We start from the raw sequence: 11,571 nt of genomic DNA, 5'->3' as shown, positions 1-11,571 counted from the left end.
TAATTTAAGCACAGCCACAGCTGAGGCCTGTTAGAAGGAAATTGCAGATGCAGTGAGAGGTAATACTGTCTCAGTTGTTGAGAACATCATAGGACAAATGAAGTTACAGTTAAAAGAGTAGTAGGACCACCAAAAGGCATTTTATGAGGAACTTTGAAAATATGCAAAAGAGACAGTACAACTAGTTTAATCAGTAAAACAATATAGCATAAGTTGCAAATGAGACAGAAGACTACTCAATAAAAATAAATTAAAATATTGTTTAATCATAAAATAGAATTACAACAGTAGCTTATTAGGATGAGAATCCTTTTAGCACAGCAGAAAAAGTACCATCATATATTTAAAGTAAGTTTCAAGGGAGAAAAAAGATCCGTTTTAAAATATTCCATGTATTTCAGTAGTTTTTAATCCTTTCCTGATGAAAGATTGTAATGGGGTTATGGTTTCCAAGCAAAAGATGCTGAACACCAGAATAAAACCTTCAGACTTGTCTTGCTTACGCCAGCCCTCTGTAATCAGTTCTGAAGAGTGTATTTAACCTGCAAATGGATATGGTGGAACTCCTTTCACCCCCAGTCCTGTTATCTGTTAAAACACAGAGGAAAAAAAAAATTAGAGTGATAATTCACCATTATTAGGTGGTTGGTTTCCTTACAAAACTAGACATGCTTTAATTTAGAAAAGGACTGTGTGCTCCAGCTTGACATCCTACTATATTTTGCACACATCAGCTCATCACAGACTGGAATTTCAATGCATGCTCTTTCTCTAAAGCTCAGTAATCACAGGCCAGAGTCCATTCCCCAAAAGCCTCTTCTCTTAGATACTGCTAAGCCTTAATTCTGCAGTTCACAATGTAACCTTCAGCATGCACACACAAAGAGCAGGGCTTTAAAACAAATCCCAGTGGAACAATTTTTTAAAGAGATAACTTCCTGATAATTAACTAGAAAGTAAATAAAAGCAGATGCTTTTATCTGCCTCTGATTAAGATATGTAAGTATTTACCCATCCTTTCCATAAATAGAAAATGCAAACAGTGTTGGGAGAGGGAGAAGGATAAAGAGATGATGGCATCGAAAATTTGCACTATCAGCATTGGTACAAAGTTTAAACCCCAAAGTATCTTCAAACCCCTAAATGTGTTTAACTTTCTGCAAGAGGAACAAAATATACAAACAGCAGCTTAACATATACGACCAATGTTCTAACAACTGCCTTTTTCCAGCTTCCCAGCACTGCCAACTGGAGTTCTGCTACCTGAAAAAATCAGGAGTGAAACAACAGCCTTCTAAAATGAAAGGGGAAAGTATAATTCACCTTGAAAATCCCACCAGCCTGCGGTTGCCGTGAAAGCCACTCTTTATCCATCCCATCACTGGCAGAAGTCACAAACATTTCTGAATAATCCTTTCCTCCAAAACAGCAGGAAGTTGTTTTGTCTACGGGAAGCTTCACAGTCTGGAGTCTTTTTCCTGCAGGAAAACATGCACGGTGTTTCCTGTTTGTCGACTTAGAACAAGAAATTTAAACAAATTATCACAAATAACCTTTGTAGAGCCAGATGTTCTGCAAAAGTGGGAACCAGGGCTGGGACAGGTCGCACCCTGACTGACAAGCACCATGACAGGGAGAAACCAGACTTCTGCGAGCCCTGTTGTTGATGATGTATCATTTGACAAGTTTCAGTTTCAGGTATCACCAACAAATCCCACTTCAATCCCAGCTTGTCCTCTAATTAAACGCTAACATCCACAGCACAAACACGTATCTGAGCTCATCATCTAGGCTGTCCATGGAGTCAATGGAAATGGGATAGGACTCCTCTCTAAAACAGGTCACATGAATCACGCCCTAGACCTGCTGACTTTTCTGCTTTCAACTACAAAGGCAGCCTGGAGCGAGCAGACCTCGCGCAGCGCTGCGGAGGCGCACCTCCTGCTGCACCTCTGCTGCCTGCGGTTAGGGAAGATTAATTCCTAGAAGCTTTTCCTGAAATTTCAACCGTCTTCCAAATCAAGCTTGCATAAAACAGGGATCATGGGACATGTGTGATGTTTATAGAAAATTAGTGCTACCATAAATAATACTAGACATTTATTATGCCAACAAATAACGACGGTCTTAATGAGGGTAGTGAGCACATTGCCTCTAGCCCTAACCAGAAGGCTGTTGAGACATCTTGCAGCAGATTTTTCCAAAATTTCTGCTAATTCTGGGCAATAACAGCCTATTCCCATTATGCCTATTTTATGTACCTACAAGTGAATTAATTTCTCTTTCTGAAAATATGCACATTAACTTCCTTAGAAAATGTGTAACTTCTCTGTCCTCCCAATTGCATGTGCAAAGGGCTTGGTCCCCTTACAGCAACCAACTTTAGTGATGTGTTGAAATAGCAGGATGTTGGGAACCCTAGAAAGTGACTAACACCAAGTCTGGGAGAAAGTAAGTAGGAAGGGCATTCAAAAGGAAAAAACATGGACTGTAGGAAAAGGGGCATGAGCCCCAGAGACAAGGAGCTAGAACCTGGTTGCAGGTGTAGAGTGCTCTCAGTGGATAACAGCCTGGAAGATATCATTTACAAAGCTCTGAGGTGTCTCCCTGGAGTTTCATGAAAATCTGCACCTGGATGCTCTACAATCTATCTGGAGTATTACTCTGTGCTTAGTCTCTATTGAAGAGACAAATATAGCAAATCTTTTTGACACTATAAATGTCAAATGATGCTGAAAACAATCATTAGGAAGAACTATATAATGTTTAATTACAGTTTAGATTGAACATTAGGAAAAATTTCTTTGCTGAAAAGGTTGTCAAGCATTGGAACAGGCTGTCCAGGGAAGTTGTGGGATCATCATCCCTGAAAGTATTTAAAACCTATGTAGATGTGGTACCTAAAGACACGGTTTAGGGGTGGACTTGGCACTGCTGGTTGATGGTTTGACTCCATGATCTTGGAGGTCTTTTCCAGCTTTAATGGTTGTAGGATTCCAATTTAAAGAGTAAAACTAGCAGGTCACTGAGTGACCAGAAGCTGTGACAAGACTTGGTAACCTGTACATTAGACGCCTCCTGAGTCCTCTGCAAGCCCCAGGGATCAGCCATCAGCCTTTCCCTGTAGCACATCCTCAATCTAAAGGCAGCAGCCATCTCTGCTAAGGAAGCTTAGACCTGAAAATCTGCTTCACCCTGATCCTCAAAACCTTCACTTAGGAAAGATGCCAAACAAACAAGTTTCCTGGTCCCATTACCCTAAAAACAAAGTCCAGGCTTTGTTATCATTGAAACCTGAAGATCCCTCACGTGCTTTGGATGAGCTCTTTATTGGTGGATGTATCTGCACTGGCTGACAGCCATTCAAGCCACACTTAATGGCTATTGTGCATTAAAAGAGGCTCTCATAGAATTCTCTTCAAACCTCACTGGGTTATCTCCCTAAATAATTACAATTCAGTCAGAATTCAGGAAATTGCAGATTTTACATATTACCTCAAAATGATAGCATGAGAGGGCAGGTAAGCATGAGATATTCACAAAAAAAGGTGGCTCTTTTTGACACGGACACTTACCCTGTGAAACTTCACAACGCTGTTCTCTGCAGGTGCTATGACATGGGTGAGGGGGAGACAGAACAGGTTCATGGAAGAGAAGTACACTGAGAAATGTACTACCAACACATCAGTACCTCATCCATCTGTGAGCAGAGTTAAAGACTGGGAGTGCATCAGGGATAGGTACTCTGCCATCAATAATCCTGCTATCCCTACACATTTGCTTATGGACACTATTCCTTCTAGCTTTCCCATATGAAAACACTTCCAAAAGGAAGAAGGAAAAGGAAAAAAAGGGAAAAAGTGGAAAAAAAGGAAGGAAAATAAAAGGCAGGGAAAAGGCAGAAACAGTGAACCAGAGAGGAAAAATTACTGAATCTACTACATCAGGAGGGTATTCAGAGGGCTGGTGGATGTCACCAAGGAATGCTCTGCCCACTAAGTGAGAGGATGTGGGTCCAGAGACAAGTCCCAGCATTGCTGGCATCTTCCTGCTGGAGCTTCCTTCTCCCTGAGCTGGGGTGCAGACTCTGCACAACTGGAGAGTTCCTACAGGTTGGCAAGACTTTGGATGGGTACAGATCAAAAGGTGAGGGAGAAAGCAACAGTGTCCCATGGGACTTGTAATAAAAGCCAGTAGGCTGCCCAAAACAATACTCCAAGCTGAAGAAACAAGACTCAAAAATGGCAGAAGTTTCCAGCAGGGTCAGAAGCAAGGCTGGTGCACGTGTGCCAGGGTCTGCTGCACACTGCACACAAGGCACTGGCAGCCCTGAATGCAGAGTCCCACAAAACCCCAAGCCTTCTGCTAGGCTCCAGAGGCATGCCAGTGCAGTTTCTCTTCTGCTGCATGATGCAAACTTGTGCTGTCTGGGATCTGACAAAATCATGCTCCCATTCCCTCCCAACAGCCCTTTGCAGTGAATGTGGTTCATTTCCCTTAAGTGCTTTACATGTGTTTTCTACCCAGAGTAAATCATCCCTGGCACATCACTAGAGCCCAAATGAGAGCAGCAATGAACAACAGACTCAGACAATGGGCACACCCAAGACATTACTGTGGGAATGATAAAATGCTGTGGAATCCATTAAACATTTTTTAATTATTTCATTGCAAAATTGATCATGCAAGTAAACACCAACAATAAAAAAGATGTTGCTGGCATAATTGTCCCATGGGACTTGTAATAAAATCCAGCAGGCTGCCCAAAATAATATACTAAGCTGAAGAAATAAGACTGAAAAATGGTTTTAAGTCATCTTTCCCATTTATCAACCAGATAAACATTGGTCTTAATTTTGGAGGATGCAAGAGGATGCTAACACAAACAATTCACAAGCAGAATGATGGTCTCCTTAGTGACTTTATCTTTTCCAGCAAAACAGATGCTGGGAACAAAGGAGACATATTTACAAAGGTAATTTTTGAGATCAGGGACATAAAATTGTTTGAAATTATAAGGAAAAAAAAAAAAAGAAAAAAAGCAGAGTTTTTAAAAAGGAGCAGATACACTATTTCTGTGAGGTGAAAAAACCCCACCCCTCACTCTTTGTTTTTATTTCCTCTTTTGGGTTTGTTTTTTTCTGTTTTGTTTAACACAAAATTTCAGTCCATCTGTTGCAAGGACTTACCTGTCTCGGGGTCAAGGCGAATCACTCTCCCACCATCATAACAAGCCACCCAGAGTTTGCCTTCTGTGTCAATGCACATCCCATCAGGAATGCTCTCCTCTTTTTCCAGTTTGTATATACTCCTACGGTTGCCTGCAGCGTAAAAAAACCACAGAACTGAGTGAGACAGTTGTTAAAATTTTTATCAGTCACAGTCCAGCAGAGTTATTTGTACTATTATTTTCAAAAGCTGTGCTGAGGCTCTGAGTTTTTTTTTTTCCCATGAAACAAATAGATTGTGTCTGCTGCCCTGTTTGTTTCCTGAGACAGTTGTTTCTCAGCATGAAAGCCTGTGGATCAGTTTGCTGGAACGTGGCAATAGTCACTGTTTCAACACAAAACTGACCTTCAGATCTATAAACTGAGAGATTACATAAACACAGAGTTTGGGGATAAAGCATCAATTTCAAAGGCATACTATTGATCAAAAAACAAAAACTCTATCTGGACTTTTATCCACTATTAGTAAAGAAAATTAAACCCAACTTTCCAACATTGTTTATTTTATGCTCTGACAACTTCAATGCTCCTCATATGCAGCAACACTTTTAATGAGTTTCCTTTTTGCTGCTGGGGATTGTCAGACTGCCCACAGAAAGAGCGAGCAAGAATGAGTGAGAGAGAGAAGTACCCTATTTCCTAGGAAAAAAATCAGTTATAAGCCATAGCAGAGAGACATTAGGACAAGGTGCTACACCCAAAATTGCTTTAAATTCAGAGTTGTAAAACATCAAATTGGCTGGGCTCTCTTAAAAGAAAAATACTGCAGCCTGTGTACTCAAAAGCAAATTACTAGTCCAAGTCACCAGAATTTTTCTTTTGCCCAAGCTTGTAGAAGCCCTCAAGGCTTTGTTTTGTTTTAAATTAATGAAGGAAGCTTTGAGTTACTGCTACCGTTGTTGCCTTGCTGTTTCTGCACTATCTTCCTTTAGTAGCTTATATTTAAAAAAAAACGGGGTGAAGAGTGAAAAAATATCTAGAGAAGCTGGCAGAGGTTTTGTGCAAGATTACAAGCTTGCTGTCACTTTGCCTGTGCTGCCAGTAACAAGAAACACGCAGCCACAGGAAGAGACAGGTGAGATACACTTTGTCCTTTTGGCTGCAAGATCAGATATGCCTTGTGTTTAGTAACAGTAGTACAGATTGCTACTCCAAGTGCCAATTTAAATACTTTATAGTATTACCAAACGACCCTGACTGGTTTGAGCCAGGAGCCTACGCAGACAGAGGTTAATATGGCTTCTGCTCATCCCCCAAAGCTCTGATCATCTCTGTGTAATGACCAGAGCAGAAACAAACACCACCACCTTCAGGCACAAACAATTGCTTTAGAATACAACCATTCATACCAATTTTTCCAGTTTGGAGGTCATAATCAAAGGCATCCACGGAGTAAGACAAGCTGTCAATGTAGAAGAAGGTTCTGTGATCCAGTGACCAGTCCAGCCCATTGGAAATGTCCACCTGGCCAAAGTGCTTCACCACGGAGAGGTCGGGGAGGAGCGTGTACAGCGAGCCCTGGCGCCTCTCCAGCACGGCAGGACGGATCTCCTCTGCCATCGTACCTGTGCACAGCCAAAGGGGAAAAAGCATGTTCAGAGCCAATGGGCTCCTCTCCACGTTTGGGGACAGCCTCTCACTACCATGGTGATCACACCGCCAGCAGAGAAAGGGGGGGCTTCTGAAATTTGAGGAGGAAACTGAGTTAAAAACAGAAGGAAAAGGCAGACTTCCAAAGTGCTTGCTTTTAGCAGAAGGTGGCAAAACACAGCCTTTGTTCTTTTGTTGAATGTTTCTGCAGCAGAAATGGTGTGCAGCATGATTCCTGCAAAATGTTTTATTCAGTCACTCATATATTAAGACAGGTGTGGCCAGCATTTAACTTACAATTAATCTTAATGCCTTGTAGAGCTGAGAGAGTGGAAAAAAATTACCTCCTCCCTCAGAATGAGTTTCACACTAAAGCCTCTTTTAAAGCAAATCTCATCTTCACACGCTGAAATTGGCAGCTGAGACTGGCTCTTGAGAGGCTGGGTAAATGCAGGTTAAGTCAGGTCTTGGGACTGAATGACACAGCAAAGCACAGAATGGTGGTTTGAAAATCAGGAGGACAGCATCACAGCTGAGGCTGGAGGCACCTCTGGGCATCCTCCAGGATCACCCCCTGCTCAGAGCAGGGTCAGACACCACAGGTTCCTCCCACCAAGTGTTGGGCCTTGAAGATCTCCATGGATGAAGACTCCATACTCTCTCTGGACAACCTGTTCCACTGTCTGGTCACCCCCAGTAAAAGAGTTTCCTTACATTCATACAGAATTGGCTGAGTTTCAGCTTGTGCCCACTCCTTCTGGTCTTTCAGTGGGCACCACTGAGCAGAGCCTGGCCTCCATCTCTTTTACTCCCTCCTCAGTCAGGCACTTATACATACAGGTAGGATCCCCTGAGCCTTCTCATCTCCAGGATGAATAGTCCCTTAGTTTTTAGAAATAATATTCTGAGTTACAGAGGACAAACCACAAAATATAATAAATTTCTCATTGAAAAAGTATTTTCTATTTGCACCCTTCCAATATTCAAAACAAGCAGCTGACAGGAAAGAGGCAAGGCCAGTATCTTAAACTAGGCAGGCTTGGTGTAGTCAGCCCCTTTTCATCAAAACAGTCCAGATTAGATAGTGCCCAGGTGATATAAACAAATCTGTAAGTGGATTTAAGCACTGGTTGAAGAAAACAAAAAAAATCTCCCCCATTTAACTGTGAAGGAAAACTTGCTGCATCTACAACTGATCACTGCCTCTTATCACCAAAACCCAGCAAGCACCAGAGGGAAGAAAGAGGCTGCAGCATACCTGCAAAATACCTCCCTGCAGGATCCACCTTGCCATCATTGAACCGGGTGTTTGCCTTGTCCTTGTCCACTTGAGCAATGGTGGTTACCAGCTCCTCTTTCCATTTCAAAGCAGCAAACCTGGTTCCCAGGGTGATTACATAACCCCCAGACTGACGGAGAGCCACGGAGCTCACAGGGGCATCTGGAAACGGGGTGAAATTGAAAAGTGAGATGTGCCATGAAGAGACATTTCTTTCCTGCCCTCTTTAGACAGGCCAACTGAACTCAGCAAAACCACAGGCAAGAGAAGCATCCTACTTTTCTACCAACAAAACTGATGTTTAAATACATAGAAACAGATTATGTCACATGAATTTGAGTATTACCACTGCTACCAGGAGCCATAATCATTACCAGCACCTAGTTGTGCTAGGTGCTTTATTGAAAAAAATAAGTATAAAAAGGAGGAGAGGAGCATATGCTTTTCACAATTGCTTACTGTGTGGGCTGTCTTCTCTCCAAGGGAAAAATCAATTGCCACAAGAGCTCTAGAGCAACGGTGTTTATTTAGCACAGCTCCTGTGTAAATGAGCCGTGAATGATGGAGGCAGAGTATCTCTGCACTGGGACAGGTCACACGGGGCAGAGACACTCCTGTACCACACTCTGCTGTGCCACTCAACCTCCAGCAGCACCAAAAACACACCAAGGAGTGGCAGAGCTCCCCAAGAGCTCAAACAAAAGAGAAAACTAGTTCACACTCACTTTCCATGACTCCACTTGAGCTATTATGCATAAAACCTCAATTACATGTTATTATAAAGGAATTAGTAAAAGAAAACAGTGAGTGCAAAGACAACATTTCTGTAAAAGCCTACAATCAGATGCAATCTAAGGAATAATAACTTTAGGCAGGGCAAACAAGTCCAGCATAGTATTTTCTATGAATGGCACTAATCACTAATTTTCTAATTTAAAACTGAAACATTTCTTGTATTTATAGCTTTGCAGGGGTATATAATTAGGTAATACTTTCAGACACTTAGCCACCTCTGGGTACAAGAGGAACTGCTCCTTCCCAGCTGTTTGCTCATGGCTCAGGATGCCCCTTCCCTCTGGAGCCCTGGCAGCAGTATCACCGTGACAGAAATCCAAATGCTATTTGTCCATCTCCAGCACTGGAGATGAACACCTGACTGCAAGCTCAGCTCTAGCAGCTGAGGGCATTTGAAAGTTCTTTCTAACCATGTAAAGTTATAAACGGCATTTTAAGTTGTTTCTAACATAGGGTTGTTGTAATTCTCTTATTAAAATCTTTAATAATTAATAATTTCTCTTAGTTTCCACTTTGGAAGCCTGCTACTATAATCACATGGCATTCTTTAGTTGTTTGGGGGTTGTTTTTTTTCTTTTAATTGTGGCATTCCCAAAGACACAGCTATGAATCATAACTGTTTTATTACTAAAGAGAGGAAACAATTTAAAAAAAATAAAAGAAACACAGGAGCTACATCAGCTGCTCTCCCTTCCACATCTCCAGAGAGGCTGCAAGCAAAAGACTACACCTTTGAGAGTAGATCAGTCTGGGGGAAAGGAGATGCACACACCCTCAGCTAAGCTAAGAGGAAATAAGTTTGGGAAGCAACACTTCCAAAATCTTCTCTCATCTTGAAATTAGCAACTACAGTAATTTGGAAGGCAGATAAGCCCAGATCAGTTTCTAGTGAATAATGCGAACAGCTTAAAGATAGGCAAAATTGATTTTCACCAAGTGCTATTGAACACGGGAAAATAATAAATTGCACTGAAACCACTTAAGGAGCTGTCTCCCAACACAAATATTTACTCTATCACATCCAGCAGTAAATCTGCAACCCTTTTGTAATGTGAGTTAGCATATCTCTTCCTTTCTGGAAAAAATACTTGAGCCATTGAGACTCTAGCTGGCGACACCACTACCTTGAAAAAGTATCACCTTCTTAAAGCATTATTGGAAATCATCTTTCATAATGTAGAAAATGTTTCATGATACAGAAAATGTTATGAGCACTGATCATTCACATCAGAACTACTACAGGCACCAGCAGAAGAACTTTACCTCTGGGACAAAGTACGAGTAAAAGAGAGCGAGCTGAGGACAACTTACAGGGAGAGGAAATACATCAAACATAAGCCAGTACTAAAAAATCATAAGGAAAGCCCCCAGGACTAGGTCTGGTCTGTATCTAGTGTCTCCCAGTGTGCTAGCAACGGAGGAAACCCCGGCTGTAGGGAAGGGTCTCCAGATCTGAGCCAGTGCAGCCGCCGAGGGACAGAGCCCGAGGGCCAGCGCGCAGCTCCCGCAGTCCGGGAGGGTTTTCCAGGGCTCCTTACCCAGGGCAATGGCCTGTGCTTGCCGGGTGACGGGGCTCCAGCGGCACACCTTCCTGCCCGTGATGTCCACGTAGAGCAGCGCGCCCTCCCTGTCGTCCCACACGGGCGACTCGCCGATCCTGCAGCCCTCGGCCACGCACTCGATGCTGACAGATGACATGGCCTGCGGGGAAGCGACACCGCGTTACAGCCCGGCCCCGCCGGGCCTGCGGGAGCCAGCCACCAGCGGGAACGGGGAAGGGAAAAAGAGAAAAAAAAAACCCAAGGAGAGGGAATAATAAAACAGAGGGGGGAAATTGAATCGGGGTGCGGGCGGGCGCAGGGAGGCCAAGGCCGCTCCGCCGCGGGCCCGCCCCCGCATGCCTGGCTGCTGGGGCGCAGCGTGTGTGTGCGTGTCTGTGTGTGTGTGTCTCTGTGTGCGTGTGCGTGTCTGTGTGTGTGTGGGTGTGCGTGTGTCTGTGCCTGTGTCTGTGTGTCTGTGTGCGCCGCCGTGTCATGTACACTCGGCGTGTGCGGGACCCTGCCTGCCTGCCCGCCTGCCCGTGAATGCGGGAGAGAAGAGCAGCAATAACAATCATCAGTAACTCACAGCAGCAAGGAGCGCTATTCCCAGCCCGCCCCGGCCGTACCTGCTCGCAGCGCGCGGGAGGAGCGCTCCAGCCCCCGCCGCTCTTATAGCGCTCCTTGGTCCCCCCGGCAGGGGCGGGCTGCGCGGCCGGGCCCCGCGGGATCCTCCTCTCCCCGGAGCCGGCGGTGCCGGCTGGCCGAGCAGCAGCGGCTCGGCACCCCTCTTCCAAGAGCTGCAGGGAGGGAAAGGAGCTTTCTTTCCCACTACGGTGGCCCTTGGAGAAGCTGATTCCCCCAAGGCCTGGCTTCTCCCTGCCTTCTTGCTCTGGTGGAGGTGGCCACAGAAATTTGGCCCTGACTTCCAGCACCAGGGATCCTTCACAGCTCCTGCAGCAGCACCTTGGTTATCCAGATATCCTGGGCCTTCCACATGCCCTGTCCTCTTTTATTTCCCATGCTGTTTAGTCTCAAAAACTTCCGAAGGCAGGAGGCAAACAGCTGGCAACAAAATTTGCAGATGGAGTTGTCTGTTGTGCCTGCTATGGCCACTACAGCTGCCAGGCCTCAAGTCTCA

At 44.2% G+C, this 11,571-nt stretch overlaps 1 protein-coding gene across 2 annotated transcripts; it reads right to left on the bottom strand.

Annotated features, from left to right (window-relative positions):
* Positions 1 to 241: 241 nt before the first annotated feature.
* LOC135448870 (regucalcin) lies at positions 242 to 11,208 on the bottom strand. 2 transcript variants are annotated; one of them, XM_064715311.1, is made up of 7 exons: positions 11,060 to 11,208; positions 10,431 to 10,593; positions 8,077 to 8,259; positions 6,578 to 6,793; positions 5,190 to 5,321; positions 1,324 to 1,478; positions 242 to 588 (listed from the first exon to the last, which is right to left on the bottom strand). In XM_064715311.1, exons 2-7 carry the CDS (start codon positions 10,588 to 10,590, stop codon positions 538 to 540), a joined length of 897 nt encoding a protein of 298 aa, XP_064571381.1. In that variant the 5' UTR covers positions 10,591 to 10,593; positions 11,060 to 11,208; the 3' UTR covers positions 242 to 537. The 2 variants fall into 2 exon arrangements, with proteins under 2 accessions (XP_064571381.1, XP_064571295.1); XM_064715225.1 differs by lacking the exon at positions 11,060 to 11,208 and adding an exon at positions 11,020 to 11,044 and having other exon boundaries at positions 248 to 588.
* Between the last annotated feature and the right edge of the window lie 363 nt (positions 11,209 to 11,571).

This window comes from Zonotrichia leucophrys, chromosome 1 (assembly GCF_028769735.1).
Source record: "Zonotrichia leucophrys gambelii isolate GWCS_2022_RI chromosome 1, RI_Zleu_2.0, whole genome shotgun sequence".
Lineage (NCBI taxonomy): Eukaryota > Metazoa > Chordata > Aves > Passeriformes > Passerellidae > Zonotrichia > Zonotrichia leucophrys.
Note: the sequence above shows the minus strand (reverse complement) of the source record. Positions and strands in the feature narration are given on the sequence as shown.